The 16103-nt window shown below is 54.5% G+C and overlaps 1 protein-coding gene across 6 annotated transcripts in view; it reads right to left on the reverse strand.

Moving 5' to 3' along the window:
- Window positions 1–16103, reverse strand: part of DIP2A (disco interacting protein 2 homolog A) — a 108960-nt gene that overhangs the window by 21551 nt on the left and 71306 nt on the right. For 4 of the 6 annotated variants that reach the window (XM_069474872.1, XM_069474870.1, XM_069474871.1 and 1 more), the window contains exons 14-25: window positions 14876–14940; window positions 14607–14700; window positions 12558–12677; window positions 10596–10710; window positions 8732–8871; window positions 5979–6115; window positions 5365–5445; window positions 4441–4568; window positions 2109–2223; window positions 1260–1461; window positions 259–368; window positions 99–179 (exon numbers count right to left, since the gene is read on the reverse strand). In XM_069474872.1, coding sequence (XP_069330973.1) covers window positions 99–179; window positions 259–368; window positions 1260–1461; window positions 2109–2223; window positions 4441–4568; window positions 5365–5445; window positions 5979–6115; window positions 8732–8871; window positions 10596–10710; window positions 12558–12677; window positions 14607–14700; window positions 14876–14940 — 1388 coding nt within the window. Of the gene's footprint in view, window positions 1–98; window positions 180–258; window positions 369–1259; window positions 1462–2108; window positions 2224–4184; window positions 4569–5364; window positions 5446–5978; window positions 6116–8731; window positions 8872–10595; window positions 10711–12557; window positions 12678–14606; window positions 14701–14875; window positions 14941–16103 lie in introns of those variants that run through there. The other 2 variants (XM_069474874.1, XM_069474873.1) reach the window with 1 other exon arrangement.

Raw genomic sequence — 16103 nt, forward strand, 5'->3', positions numbered from 1 at the left:
CTGCAGCACGCTCGCCTCTGAACGCGACAACACCCAGAACGCTAAATAGGAACCGGAGCGGCAGTGGCCCCCGCGCACGGGCAGCAGCCCCTCCTCACCTTGGCGTTCAGCAGCAGGAACAGCGGGTGGTCCGGGGTGGTGTGGGCCCGCCACTGCAGCACGTCGGCCAGGAACAGGAACTGCGCAGAGAGGGCGGCTTGGTCACTGGCAGCCCCACATGGGGGTCTCGACGCCCAACCCCAGGAACGGGCCTGTCACCTTCCGAGCCTGGTCGCTGTCCTCCAGGTGGGCGAGCTCTCTCCCAGAGGCCTGCGCGATCCTCTTCCCAGCAACCAGGTTCCCCACAATCATCGAGGCTGGTCCCACCTCTAGAAACAGGGGATCTGGATGAGAAGCTGATGACTTCTAATATTTAGTCATCACATGACCTCATTTCTGCCACACTTTTTATTTTGAAAGCCTACTTGAATTAGGCATTTAACTCTTCCACTAAGACACAAGTATTCAGAAAATGAACTGCAAGGTTTATGCTAAGTGACAAAGAATTTCTGTCTTAAATACAAACTATGACATACTAAGAAGTTTACTATATGACAGACATCTTGGGGTTATGATTTGGCCTCGGTCACAGCCAAATTCTTAATATAGTTTATGGTTTTACTGTGTTTTATGTATAAATCAGGAAATTAAATCTTCCTAGTGGAATGTATTTAGTGGTATTTTCAGTGTTTGGTAATTAGCAAAAGTCAGCATATACTAAAAATCTACATAATCAAAAGAATGAAAAAACACATATATTAGTTAACTTTTAAATGTTTGAAGTCAGGGAAGGGAAATTGACCATTTGTTAAGAGACTTCCAAGGTGGGTGGCAGCTCCCAGGGCGGAGACGAGCCCCAGCCCCTGAGCACAGGTGTGGCCGGCTGCCCAGCTCCGCGGCCAACAGAGGCTCTGCAGATCCCAGAGCTCCACGTCTGCTCCGAGCCAAAGCCGAGATGCTGCCCCTGAGCGGCCTGGACTTTATCATTAAAACTGGTTCGAACCGGCAGTGGAAACCCCACACAGGCGAGGTGGTGAAGTTCTCTCACTGGTGGCTCAGCTGGTTCCAGCATGGCAGGAGGCAGCAGCCAGTCTGGCGGGCACACTGGCTCCGGCTCTCACCCAGCCCCGAAGGCACAGGCAGTTGCTGCTGTGGGGCCGACGGGCGGCAGCCTGACCAAGCTCACAGTTACTCTGCGTTTTATGGCTGGAGAGACTAACCTGGTTGTTTCTGACGCGGTTTGGGAAGGTTGGTAACACAGGTGTGTGGGCACATCAGCACATTACACGGGTGCAGCGTCCCTTCCAGAAAGCGCTGTTTGGTCTCAGAAATGTGAATCCCTCCGAGAGGAGCCTTGGGCAAGGTGTTGGCAGGAACCAGGGCCAGACAGTACACGCCCACCTGGTGGATGCTGTCGATGGCCTGGAAGGGAAGGACGCTGCTGAGCACCTGCCACCACTGGAGGCTGGCGAGACACTGGGAAGCACCACCCTGGGGGAGCCACTGACGTCACTCTGGGAGACGGAGTGACCTCTGACGTTATGTTAAATGAGGAACAAGATGAAGAGGAGTGCACAGTTTCCTACCATTTAACGCAGAAAGGAGACACACGCACCAAGTCTGTGCACACACATACATAGATCTGTGCCCAGAGAGTGAACGTGGCTCCTGGTGGCTGGGGGTGCTGGGGAGATGATGGTTAAAGGTCGGAAGCCTCAATTAGACAGAGGACTAGGGTTTCCTTTTCCCTTTGAGATACACTGGACAGACTGATGCATATAGTAAATAAAAATGCATTGTACTAAAAGTAAATTTCAAATGTTGTCACCACCAAAAATAAGTATTTGAGGTGATGGTTACATTAGCTGTATTTAATTATTCCACATTGTGTTCATAAATCATAACATCACTTTGTACCCCATAAATATATACAACTATAATTTATCAATTTACAATTAAAAAAATTAAACTAAAAATAAAACAAGCTGGAGACGGCGAGGCGCGGGGAGCAGGCACAGCGCTCTGCACTCAGAGGGACGGGGCGCTGCAGGCTGTCCCTGGGAGCCCACCTGCAGGACGCGGCTCATCCACTGGAAGCTGTCCTCCTCCGAGGCGTCGGGCCGCTGCTCTGCCACCAGGACGATGCGGTCGTCGTGCAGCACGGTCACGGAGAACACAGCGATCCTGAGGGAGGAGACGCGGGAAAGGCCACGTGGCAAGAGGCCAAACAAGACACAGACACCTCGGCAGGCTGTCCTAATATTTAAAATTCAGTCGAACTAATGGGGCTCCTTGCCCCACAAGTAACCAGTCGTTCTAACCTCTGAGTGTGGCCGAAGGAAGTTTCAATTCACAAAAACGGGGAGCACCTCGATGCAAAGCAAACAGCCAGGCACACATTGTTAAAAGAATGTTCTGTTAAAGTTTCCTTAATCTAATGCTAACATATGCCATATACTTCTTTGTGCACAAATCTTTGTCTAATAGTTTTATTAATTATATTTTTTAATTCAACAGGTTAAATCTCTCACTATAGTTGATCTATTCCTATTTATTGTGACTGGTCTACTTGGACTTGTTTCTACCATCTTGCTTTAAGAATTTCAACATGTTCTTTCTGTGTTGTCTTTTTCTTCTTTTAGACTTGAGTTGACCTCTCTACCCCTCCCTTACAAAACAAGCCGGTCTCCCCAGCTAAGCTGTCAGGTCAGCGTGGCCGTGGTGGACACCCCTTCTCTTGCTCTCTCCTTTGGCTGGTGGACACACACGCACATGCTTTAAACAACAGACGTCTACCATTATTGAGTTTTCTTTACTTTCATGTATCTCGGAGCTCTTCCTGAATTTATTTCTTTTAGTACTTTGACCAAAAGTGTTTTCAATACGGATCTTTTTGTGACAGAACTTCTGACACTTATATGCCTGAGAATATTTTTTATTACCGCACTATTTAGGTGAATATAAAACTGAATTCTGCACTGTCATCCTGCACAGCTCCACTGTGGCGCAGTCTGATGCGTTCTGCGTGGCTGTTCTGTGGTGCACAGTGAGAATGTCGACGAACTTGACATGCCACGGGGCCCTCTGTGGACCTGTCCCCCAGCAGAGAACTTCGATCTCCTGCTTGCTCAGGCTCTGCCCCTCTTCTGCTCCCCACCTCGCCCCCCTGCATCTGCTGTCTGGATGGCCCCTTCTCCCATTTCTCAACTAGTTCTCTGAAGGTTCCGATTTCCTTATTTCTGGAGTAGTTCCTTAATCAGACTTTCCACCTTCTCAATTTGTTCTCTAGCTATATCCATTCTATTATCCCATCTGTTGTGTTCCTTGTTTAAACAATTACTTTGTTAGGACTTCTTCATCTTACTTCATGATGCTAATACTCTTGGCCCCGGGCTGTGGCCACGCTTTCCCTGCACACACATGCACACACGCACACACGCACATGTACACACACACGTGCGCACAGGCACACAGCCTGCCTGCTGGTCTCCCTAAGAGGGTATCTCATGTCCCTGCCACCCACCCTCTGGGGGTTTTCTTCAGGACTGCCCCAGGGTGACCTGCCTCACAGGTACCCTAATTTGAGTAACAAGCACCCCTTTAAGATGAATAAAATTTAAAAAGGGGGCTGAGCGGACCAATCAGAAGAGATTGCTTGTCCACAGCGCTCAGGAGCAGGAGGAGGGACGGGACCCCCTCTTGGCTGCTGTGCCGTGTGGCACAGGCCCAGAGGTTCGTTTCTTTACTCAAAGGAAATGAGAAACTCTAAGATCCTTGCTTAACACATGCAGGAAAGTTTAACTGGTTTTTATTCTAGCAGCAAGGTAGGGTATCATGCATGTCTCGCTGAACCTTAGTCGAACAAAGAACCAGCCTTCGGCGATTTCATAGAGGCAACAGTACTTCTCTGTTTTAATCTGTATTTCTATGGTTGTCAGGAGCCTGGACCCGTTTCTCCTCTGTCACTGCTCACATTTCCCCTCTGTGGTTCATCCAGGATTCCCCTGGATCCTTTGCCCAATTACACATTTGAACCTTGTTTTCTTAAAAAACTGTTTTTTGGTAGTTTTTTTTTTTTTTGAGACAAGGTCTCGCCATGTCACCCAGGCTGGAGTGCAGTGGCATCATCACGGCTCACAGCAACCTCAAACTCCTGGGCTCAAGTGATCCTCCTGCCTCAGCCTCCTGAGTAGCTGGGACTACAGGCATGTGCCACCATGCCTGGCCTGAATGAACTCTTTGGACAGGGAGGACATTAACTCTGGTATCATTGCTGCAAATATTTTTTCTAGGTTCTTCGAATTCAAATTTACTGCTTTCCTTCCTCTGAAGACAGACTTCTCAAACTTTCAGTGGAGAAGGAATCTAAAACCCATAGCACAGGGACCCGCAGCGCATCACCTGCCTCTGTAGACAAACTTCATGGGCTCCACGGCCAGTGCGGTGGCCACGACGTCATCCGCGTTATGCCTGCGAACTCCAACAATCATCAGCCCGTCCAGCTTGCCCACCACGAAGACCAGGTTGTCCTGAGGGCAAGGGTGTTGGGTGAGCACTCGGCCCAGGAAGGCAGGTGCCGGCACTGCAGCTCAGGCCCCACTGCAAGGACTGACAGCAACGTTGAGTACTTCACAAACAGAAGCCAAACGAGCAACATACACCCGGTAAGAAGCCTCACCCAGGGCGGGGGTGGGCAGGCTGTGTGGGAAGAAGGGTGTCTGCGGAGGGGCCGCCAGGGAGGTCGTCAGCACGAGAAAGGCTCAGAGATGCGCCTCAAGTTGTGGGTGGGGTTTGTAAAGGACTCCAAGAACTCCTGGGCCGAGGCACGTGTCAGGAATGCTGCGCTGCTGACACCCTGGCAGGTGCTGTCCTGGGCACGGCCAGGCGGTGAGCAGCAGCCCCAGCCTCCAGGTGCCCACCAGATGCCAGTAGCACTCCCCTCCCCTGAGTTGTGACAACCAAAAATGTTTTCCCCTGGGGAGGTGGAGGATAAGATTTCCCAGTTGAGAGCCACTAGGGCCAAGATGTTACAAACAGAAGTATTTGTTTTAAAATGTTTTAGATATCCAAAATGGTAAAGAACGTTATAATGAATACCCAAGTACCTGGCACCCCACGTAAAGAACAAAACATTGTCATCCACCCCCAGGATGCCACTGAGGACCTGTGTGTGGGTCTGTGGCTGGTCCACAAGTGTGGACGGCCCTGCACACTGGGGAGGCGCTGGGCAGGGAGGTCAGGGACGGCCTGACGGCAATAAGGCGTCCCTTGTCCACGCCCCTCCACCCCCCAGCTGCCCGCTCTGGTGCAAAAGGGCATACTCACGGGCCCGATGAAGCCCAGCAGCCCCGTCCTGGTGAAAGGCCTGTCAGAGACGGGCACCCCTCCTGCGGTGACCGGAACAGTCTGTAGAGTGGGGGGAGGGAGCGGGCATCAGGCTGCAGAGGGACAACCCATGTTTCTGGGGAGGGGAGGAGGCTGCCCAAGGGCCGGAGGCTCTGGGCTCACACGCCCAGCCTGGCCTTCCCCAGGCTGCTGCCTTTGACGGCTGTTCTGTCAGCTCCCGAGCGAGGCAGGACACCGCATCCTTCACCTCTGCATTCCCAGTGCCTGGCCTTGCTAGCACCACCGCAACGCAAACACAGCACAGGGCTCTTCCCCGGGGCTGCCTTGAGTGCCTTCCCGTGGGCCAAGTCGCCAGGTGACACCCACACGCCCTTCTCCCATGCAGGACTGCCGGGCGCACGCTGGCTGGCAGCACAGGCCCGCCCTGCTCCGGGCGCGCAGGTGCACGGGTGCGGAGGCGCACGGCTGCGTGGCCACAGCTTCTGGAGGCCTGCACGGCAGACCCTGCTCCCCGCACAGCACCCTGCACACCTCGGGCCCCATCAGTGCTCAGGGGGCTTCATTTCAATGTGAGAGTCAGAAAAAGTACAAACCTCAAACACGTTCTTAGTGATTCCAAGCAAGCCGTAGTAGGCTGTTCCGGTTGCGCTGGAACTGACACATATTTCTCCAATCTCATCCGTTTTACAAAGATAAGGGGCACCGTCCACCTTCACAACACATACGCTGGCTGAAAAGGGGAAAAAATCCTCAGAATCATAAACAAAGGGTACACTTAAGTGGCCCATTCACAAAGATCTACTTGCTGCTGTATTTGCTGTTACGGAAACAGGACATCATACAAGCAGTATGTTCTCATAAGTAGTGTTATGACATGGATACTGCACACGCTACCTAGTCAAAAGCCTTTATATTTTATATATAATACTTTTTTTTTTTTTTTTTTTTTGAGACAGAGTCTCACTTTGTTGTCCAGGCTGGAGTAAGTGCCGTGGCGTCAGCCTAGCTCACAGCAACCTCAAACTCCTGGGCTCAAGCGATCCTCCTGCCTCAGCCTCCCGAGTAGCTGGGATTACAGGCATGCGCCACTATGCCCGGCTAATTTTTCTATATATATTTTTAGTTGTTCATATAATTTCTTTCTATTTTTAGTAGAGACAGGGTCTCGCTCTTGCTCAGGCTGGTCTCGAACTCCTGACCTTGAAGCGATCCACCTGCCTTGGCCTCCCAGAGTGCTAGGATTACAGGCGTGAGCCACCGCGCCCGGCCTATATATAATACTTTTATAACCAGTGTGAAGTGATTAAAAATACAATGTATCCTTCACGTAATAACCAGGCTGACAAAACCTTCCCTCTCAGATATGCAATGTGTGGCATCACCTTCAAGTCCACGTGGGTGTGGGTGCGGTCCGGCCTGGCACCTGGGATCACCACCTGTTCCGTTCCCAGCCCTGGCCCCAGCAGAGAGGCTTCCGGAAACAGCCTCACACAAAAGCACGAGACACACACTTCAATGTGCAGTGCTCACTCAATGTAACTTGGGTACTCAGGGACCAATTAACCCACGTGTCAGCTGGGAACTGTCCTGCTATGCCTCCTGGGTTTTTCCTAATACATGCTCATCTCCAAAGACAGTGAGCCAGAAGGACATGGAGAACAATCGGCATTTGTTTCCATTTGCACAAATCAGATAAAGGATGCTGCAGAAGGAACGCTGAGGTGCTGGCTGTGTGGAGGGCGCTGCGTATCTGCGCCTCACGTCCAGGCAGCCTTCGGCGCCTCACAGACGCTCACAGGCGAGCACAGGGACGGATTCAAGATCACAAAAAGGCACAGTTCACCAAAAATCCACTTGATGCTGTGGCAAACACACACAGCATGTGGCCAGTGCAGAGGAAGGTGGTGCCACTGCTGAAGACAAGATGCCATCAGGATCCACTGTGCCGGTCACTCCGCCAGCTGGGAGCACAGCCGGGGCTGCGGAGGGTCACGGACAACAGAGGCCCGCCCACGGGAGCGCCACGTGTGCACACGCCTGGGGGAGCAACCAATGCATGTCCTGTCCTGTTCTAATCCTCGTTTTACCAATAAAAGAAAATGGCACAACTACAAACACTCTTACAATTTTTCACTAATTTCATTAGCGTTACCTGTACTTTCCCCATAGTAAAAATAAGTAAGACCCCATTCATCACTGTTTGTAAAAATGTTTAACCCACAGGTTCAAGCATTCTCCAAGACTGATGATTTCATCTCTGGGTAGAAGTATAGGAGGAAATGATATAATTCATATTAATAAAAAGTGGATCTAGAAATAAAAGTTTAAAACCTCCAGTCTTTATTTTATTTTTTTCATCAACTCTTAGCCACACGCAATGAAGAAAAGCCTCCAGTCTTGTTCAAGGCCCAACTTCTGTGCACACAAGGACCAGGCACCACCTGGCCCATCTCGAGGTCAGGGGCTGTCCGGGATGCCGCCCTGGAGCCCCCGGCACGGCCCCCAAGTTGCCCACGGCCACCTGTGGGAGGCAGAGCTGCAGACAGGAGGGCCACGCTGTGCAGGCAACCTCCGGCATGGCCGGGCCGGCACCGGGAACGGGGTGACTGCGCTGAGATGGGGCCTGCCTCAAGTCACCAGGAAGGAACACGACAGCTGCCCAGAAAGGCTGCCATGGGAAGGAAGGAAAGCTGGAGCAGCCACGCAAGAGCAGCCTACCACGCTGTCACCAAGGCCTCCCGTCCTCAGGGCTCGCACCTACATGGAGACTGCCCCGTCACCCTCTCCTCACCGCAGTGCCACGGGGCTGGCGAGGAAAACGCCCGGCACCTAGTGTGACGCTCAGGCCCACAGGGCCGGCTTCTGCGGAGGGTCCCCCGGGGCCTAAAACCCACAGAAATGGAAGGGAGGCTTCCAGGCTGGACTCCTACCACAGCATGTACTTCCTACAGCTACTGAGACGACCTCACTGTCCAGCTATTCATCACGTCCCTCACGGATGCCCGCTTCACGGGGTTGCCGTGGGTCACGCCTGTGGAAGCACGAAGGCTGCGCCCGCAGCGCCGTGAGCTACTGTCACATCTCCCAGCGCCAGAGAACCGAGAGTCGGCTTCGCAGGCCACACACACATCCTTATGTTTTAGTCCGTCCTTAAACTTAATAAAAAGGGAGGAAAACATTGAAAAAACATTTTACAAATTAAAACCCCAATATACATTGAAAACCGTTTTTGAGAAAGCTTGTTTACTTATTTGTTTGCTTCTAGAGCACCAGCACAAAGCCCGGAGCGTCTCTGACCCTCTTTGCTATGCTGTGGGTCACCGGACAAACACACTCTGTCCCCTACCTCCAGGCATCACTTGACCAACGTCCTGAACAGTAAGGACTGACAACTTTTCCTCGGTATCGACTCTGATCACGCCGTAACTCAGACCGTTCATGGACAGGATGGCTTTTCTCGGAGGAGGCCCTCCCAGATCAGGTGGCCTGGAAAACAAAACCACCATCCAGTTAACAGGGGAGGGGACACGATTGCAGGGGAGAGGGGACCAATGGCCTCTATGCCACTGCTCCGTGTGACAGCCTGTGGGCACTGCACGTTCTGAAGACGCTGAGACAATGTGTCCAAACCACGGGCCCCTCTGCAATGTGACCCCAACACTCCTCTCATCTGGGGGTGGCCTGTGACTACGGAGTCAGTGACACTATGTGAATTCCAAGGCAGGTCATGAAAGGTGACTCAGCTTCCACCTGGTTGTCTTGGGACACCCACCTGCAGCCCTGGGCAGCCAGGTAAGTAGAGTGACTGTGTTGGGGCCACCATGCTGCACGGAAGCCCAGACCAGCCCCTGCGCCCCACTCGGAGAGGCCAGGGGCAGCCTGGACTGCGCACATTCCGAGCTGGAGCGGCCTCAGCCCCCACGGCTCCCACTCAGACACCACCTCACTGCACACCAGAGCTGGCAGAGCCCCTCCCAAACTCCTGGCCGACAGCACGTGAGAGATAACGAAATGACTGTTGCTGTTTTAAGCCACTGAATTTGGGAGCGATTTGTTATGCAGCAATAGTAACCAGAACACCGAGCAACAAAGGTCAGTATTTTCTCCAGCAAGAAAAAATCATATTGTTGAAGGCTGGGCGCAGTGGCTCACGCCTGTAATCCCAGCACTTTGGGAGGCCAAGGCAGGAGGATCACTTGAGGCCAGGAGTTCAAGACCAGCCTGGACAACAGAAAAAATTACACTGTCAATCAAAACAAATTACCATAGAACAAGGGAATGAAGAATAATTTATAGTTTCTGAGGGACAGAGGCATTATTTTTAATGTTAAGTCATAAAAAATTTAGGGTACTTAATACCTGCATATATGTAAACAGACGCTATTTATGAGCCAATGGATATAGATGAATATCATACAAGACTACGACGGAGATCGTGGAGATTGTATTGACTGAGTTGAGGGCAGGAACTTGGCATAGAAGGTGCCCCGACTGTAAGTACACTGACCTGCACCACGATGGTGCTGAAGGCGGGGGAGGGAGGCAGAGGAGAGCAGGAGAGGCAGAGTGAACCAAGGGGCCCCGGCCATGGCCGGAGGTGCAACATGGCGGCAGAAAGCACACAGGAAAGACCCCGAGCCCAGTGCCCACATACGAGGACAGCTCAGGGCAGTCTCCAGGCCGCTCAACACCACCCTGCAGGGTGGACGGGGTGACACAGGGAAAACACAGCCTCAACATCAGGGAGGCCTTCTCAGGGAGGGGTGCTGGGCGCTGAGCGCCAGGCTTGCACTGCTTCAGGCAGGTCGCAGCTCCCCGTGGACAGACTCCATGGCCCATGGGCACCTGCCTTGGGATGAGGACTAGGTACAATGGGTTACAAGGTTTACGACAGCTAGAGATGAGACGACCAGGCCTCCGTAATTTGGGAAGCAGCACTTAGGAAAACAACATGTCGACACAACTGCAAGAATCCAGAGTATGGCCCAGGGAGCCACCACCCAACTCCCAGCAGAAACGCAGGCTGGCGAGCAGCCTGGGGCGGGGGGGCGGGGGGGGCGCTGCACGACCACGAGGGGTCCTGGCATGGCGCAGGTGCTTCAGGCTTCCTGCTGGGCAGAAACAGACTAGCCAAGGTCGGCGCCACAGGCGACTCAGCTGTAAGCGGGCGACTAAATCACACACTCGCAGGACGACAGGAATGAGGTTACCTGCGGATGGCAACCGTCAGCGCCTCGGGAGAGCTGGCACAGGGACAGATGACCTCCGGCCTCAGACCTCGGGACTGGAAGACGTTGAGGAAGGCATCGCAGGAGGATATCGACCCTGCTTGGGGCAACAAGAGTGGAGTGCCAGGGGCAACTGGGGCGCCCGTCAGGCATAGGGGTGGTGGGGCTGGGGAGGTCAGTCGCTGGCACCCAAAAGCACAGGCCACGGGCCTGGGGGCTGCACACGCGGACCCACCCCCATCCTAATGGAAGATTTCTGCTACAACATGGGGAGGCTGAGGCTGTTTCCACGAAACACACGTGACATATTTTGAAATCACCCACAAATCAGAGGTTGGAAATTTAGTCCTGTGTTTGTTACTGAGGTTCAATTCATCACCGGCCCTACCCTCCCCTGCCTCCTCCTGGACTGGGCCAGTGGGAACAGCCTCCTGTGCTTCACGGCCTGGAGGCCGCAGAGTCTGCTAAGGGACCCAGGAACGTGCAAGGAACCGAAGCTTCCACGTCCCACCAAGGCCAGGTCAGGGCATGCCCCACGGCACAGTGAGCGCCAGCTCCTGGAAGTGGCCTCAGAGCTGCACCGTCTGCACCACTGGCTGCCGCCTCTGTGTTCCGGCCCCAGCTGCCCCACTTCTCCCGACGTCCCCTCCCCTGAGGAGGCACCTGTCATAGCCAGGGGTGGCAGGCCTCAGCTCCAAGGAGGCTCTGCACGCTTGGGACTCAGCACAGCCCTGCGCCCGCGGGGACCCGGGCTTCTCCATCAACCTCCCATTCCCCCCAAAAGAAGGGGGCCCTCAGACTTTGTGCTTTTCAGGCGAGAGGGTGTCTTTTACGGAACCAAGACAGCCACAGACTGTTCAGTGCTATGAGGGATGCACCGGTGCTACACAGCAGCCAGGGGTGGGGAAGCCTTGTGGACCGCAAGGCCAGGATCTCCGTGGGGGGCAGCCACAAGGGAGAGCTGTTGGGAGGAGAAAGCCAAGAGGGGCTGCATGCTCTGATCCCACTGCAGGGGCCACAGACAAGTGGGCAAGCAGACGGCCAGGGCCGCTGAGAAACTAGGCGGAGTGACAGTGGCTGGGGCAAGGCTGGGGCTGCAGAGGCGCGAACAGCGCCACAGGGCTCAGAGGCAGGCCCTGCGTGCGCAGGTTGACAAAGGCAATGGGAACCTCTGGAGGTGCTGGAAGGTGGGGCGCCCTCATGAGAGGTGGGGCACACAGAGACGCATGGGCTGGCCACGCTGGGGAGGAGGTGAGATGAAAGGCCAGCTTCTGGTCCAGGGCGGTTTCCAAGGCACAAACTGCAACATGGGCTCAACAAGAAAACTCCTGCTACCTGGTCAGGTGCAAAGAAGCCCCTGCTCAGCCGTCACCGAGGCCCGCAGGATATGGAGCCGGCCCTGGGCAGTCCCGGCCCCAAGACCTCACACTTGCAGCCTCCACACCGGCAGCTACACCCAGACCGCTGCGCGCAGGGGGGGCTGGTGCTCAGGCCGCAGCCCTGGGGAGCTCCCTGTGGGAGGACGTGGGGGCCGTCCAGGCACACGTAGGAGGAATGGCCGTGGCCAGAAGCCAGAGAGGTGGAGGCACAGAGGACAGAGGCAGGAAGCTTGGGACGGAGCCCAGAGAGAAGCAGGGACCCTGAGTTCTCAGGAAAGGTGACTCACTAAGCTGTGGACCTTTCATCAACTATGATAAAACTGCTTTTAAATGTAGCGCCTGACTAAACGCTCACAAGATATGCCAGAGAGTCGCCCACAACAGGTTCTATGTAACAGAACGTTACAGGACATCTGCATCCCACATAACACCGGCAGTGGAAACGCCTCCATTTTGCTCCTCAACATGTTCTATTCCAACAGGTTGCCTGGCCCAGCTGGTGAGCCCAGGTTTGCAGGAGGCGACACCATGCAGGCCGCGCCCTCAGCCCCGTGGGCGTACTCACATGGGTTAGCGCCATCGGCCACAATCAGCATGCGCAGCGAGCTGAGGCTGACGTCCCTCTGACCTCTCTGAGCTAGGAGAGACCAATGCATGTCTCGGGACTTCACCAGTGCAGCCCGGGCTGCGGAGAGAGGGTGGCACAGACGCCCCAGCTTCAGAACGAGGGCCGGCACCCTCACGCTCTTCCAGACACGTGCTTCCCTCATTCCACACGGGGTGCACACGCACGAGGGAGACACGAGACTCACCTTCCAGGCCACAGGCTCTCTCTCCCACGCAGTCTAGCCCTCCCCCAAGCCTTAAAAGTCAACTTTGAGGTATAATTTAGACAATAAACGGAGAACCATTTCTTTTCTTTTCTTTTTTTTTGGAGACAAAGTCTCGCTCTGTTGCCCTGGCTAGAGTGCTGTGGCGTCATTGCAGCTCACAGCAACCTCAAACTCCTGGCCTCAAGGGATCCTCCTGCCTCAGTCTCCTTAGTAGCTGAGAGGACAGGCCCACGCCACGATGCCCAGCTAATTTTTTTTTTTTTTCTTTCTATTTTTAGTAGAGACAAGATCTCACTCTTGCTCAGGCTGGTCTCAAACTCCTGATCTCAGGCAGTCCTCCTGCCTCAGCCTCCCAGAGTGCTAGGATCACAGGCGTGAACCTCAGATCCATTTCAACATTAACTTTCCCCCCAGAAGTTCTGTACTGCTCTTTTCATATCTGCCAGTTTTGTCTCATGTTGTCCCTCCCTGAGCTGCTGGCACTGGTGTAAAGAGGCAGCCACGTCCTGGCCTGCCGTGTGCCGGAAGCCGCGGCGCTGTGTGGTGGGAAGACTCCAGGACTTGATTAGACAGACTTGGCCCTCAATCCCAGCTGTGCGCTGACTAGCGGTGGTGCCAGGTAAATCCCCCACACCCGGCTTCAGTTTCCTCCATAAAACAGGATAAACGGAGATAGCTGCCACCTCCAGGTAGCTCTGAAGACACGCCCAGAGAACACACTGCCCAGCAGGCAGATCAAGTCGCAGGGCAGCCAGGGCAAGGCAGTCCCTCAGGGGCTGAGGAAGGGGCTGCTGAGCTCCACACGGTATAGCTGGGGGGCTCCCTCCCAGGGTGAGGGGAGCAGGGCCTAGAATCCACCAGGAGGTCACATCTTTCCTCATCTGTCCTAGACTGCATCAGGCCCCTGACAGCTGGCAGGATGTTGAACACCCTCACCCCCACCCCAGCCCTCGGCCAGGTCCTCCAACACCCCTACCCCAACCCCAGCCAGGACCTCCAACACCCCCACCCCAACCCCGGCCAGGACCTCCAACACCCCCACCCCAACCCCGGCCAGGACCTCCAACACCCCCACCCCAACCCCGGCCAGGACCTCCAACACTCCCACCCCAACCCCGGCCAGGACCTCCAACACTCCCACCCCAACCCCGGCCAGGACCTCCAACACTCCCACCCCAACCCCGGCCAGGACCTCCAACACCCCCACCCCAACCCCGGCCAGGACCTTCAACACTCCCACCCCCAACCCCGGCCAGGACCTCCAACACCCCCACCCCAACCCAGGCCAGGACCTCCAACACCCCCACCCCCAACCCCGGCCAGGACCTCCAACACCCCCACCCCAACCCCGGCCAGGTCCTCCAACACCCCCACCCCCAACCCCGGCCAGGACCTCCAACACCCCCACCCCAACCCCGGCCAGGTCCTCCAACACCCCCACCCCAACCCAGGCCAGGACCTCCAACACCCCCACCCCAACTCTGGACAGGACCTCAAACACCCCCACCCCCAACCCCTCCAACACCCCCACCCCTAACCCCAGCCAGGTCCTCCAACACCCCCACCCCCAACCCGAGCCAGGACCTGAACACCCCCACCCCCAACCCGAGCCAGGACCTGAACACCCCCACCCCCAGGCAGGATGAAGGTAGATGCCCCAGGGCTCCACAGCCCACATCCACAGTTCCACATGTCAGCTTTGTTTTTTCTTAATCATCACAGATCATTTCAAAGCGAGTTCTCTAAAGAAGGGTGAGTGGAGTGATGGTGGCACTTGTTACCTTTATAGGAACACACTTTCTGAATCCAGGAGAGCGGGTTGACTTTCATCAGTGCGTAGGGGATGCTGACCACATGCATCCTGTTCAGGACACTCTGCGTGAGAAACGGACCCGCTCAGGGGCAAGCAGGACTGAGTCACACCAGAAAAAGCAAAAAAACCCAGTGTCCTCTCACAGCAATACTCAGGCACAGGCTTGGGCTCAACTCTGGGTATCACACATTAGCAATGCCTTGTTCCAACAATTAGTCATTAGCAAACAACACTCACTGTTAACACTCCATGCCAGAGACCAGCATCTCTTTTGAAATCCAGCACATTTGTTAATGTTTCAGCTGAAAGTGGACAAAGAAGGTTAAATTGCTGAACAGCCCTCCTCAAAAGCCCTGTGCATGTTCTAGAGAAATTCTGAGTACATCATGGACACATAATAGTTTTTTTTTTTTTTTTTTTTTTTTGAGACAGAGTCTCACTCTGTTGCCCGGGCTACAGTGCCGTGGTGTCAGCCTAGCTCACAGCCACCTCAAACTCCTGGGCTCAAGCGATCCTCCTGCCTCAGCCTCCCGAGTAGCTGGGACTACAGGCATGCGCCACCATGTCCAGCTCATTTTTTCTATATATATTTTTAGCTGTCCATATAATTTCTTTCTATTTTTAGTAGAGACAGGGTCTCGCTCTTGCTCAGGCTAGTCTCGAACTCCTGAGCTCAAACCATCCGCCCGCCTCCTGACACATAATAGTTTTAAGGAACAGATAAGCATTTCCAAACACCAGGCACCAATTAATCAAGCATTACTCATCAGTTATTCAGAGACTGGGAACACATAAAAGTAGAAGGTCACGCAATCCTGGACTGAAATGGGGAAGCGTGCTGATCGCTAATCTGAAGTGTGGGGAACACCACACGCTTACAAAGCGGTGAAGGTGTCACCACGTATTTTCATCAGATGTTCCCCCAGTGGATGTTCTCTTCAGCACCAGGAGGTGGGGGTGAGACACTGCCATGGGTATTCCTACTTCTCAACTTTACACCCAGGCCCCGCTAATCCTCACTCCTAGGGGCCGGGACCTGGTCTCTTCCCTCTGGGAGGGCTGGAGGCTCGTGTCACCCTTCAGAAAGTCACTCCTCTTCTCCCGTTTTCTCATCGAGAGGTGTGCAGTAGATACGTCCTGGGGGCTGGAGTGGACTGGGCCCCCAGCGTTCCCATCACAGCCCTTTGCTTGCAGCGAGGGCGGAGCCCGGGGTGGGGGCAGACCGGCCTCTCCCCGACAGCCCCTGCGGCCCCAGCCGCAGCCCTGGCAGAGACCCGGGGTGAGCGGGAGGGTCTGACTGATGTGCTAGGAACTGCTGCTGCACCATGAACGACGATACGCTAACTCCTCTGCTGGCGTGAGAACCCAGTGCACGGGGGATGTACGTGAGGTTAGCACCGGACTGAAGGAAAAGAAAACCATGGGACTTCATCTGATGGATCTAACTTTTTAAAATATTAAAGCC

This window comes from Eulemur rufifrons, chromosome 7 (genome assembly GCF_041146395.1).
Source record: "Eulemur rufifrons isolate Redbay chromosome 7, OSU_ERuf_1, whole genome shotgun sequence".
Classification (NCBI taxonomy): Eukaryota; Metazoa; Chordata; class Mammalia; order Primates; family Lemuridae; genus Eulemur; species Eulemur rufifrons.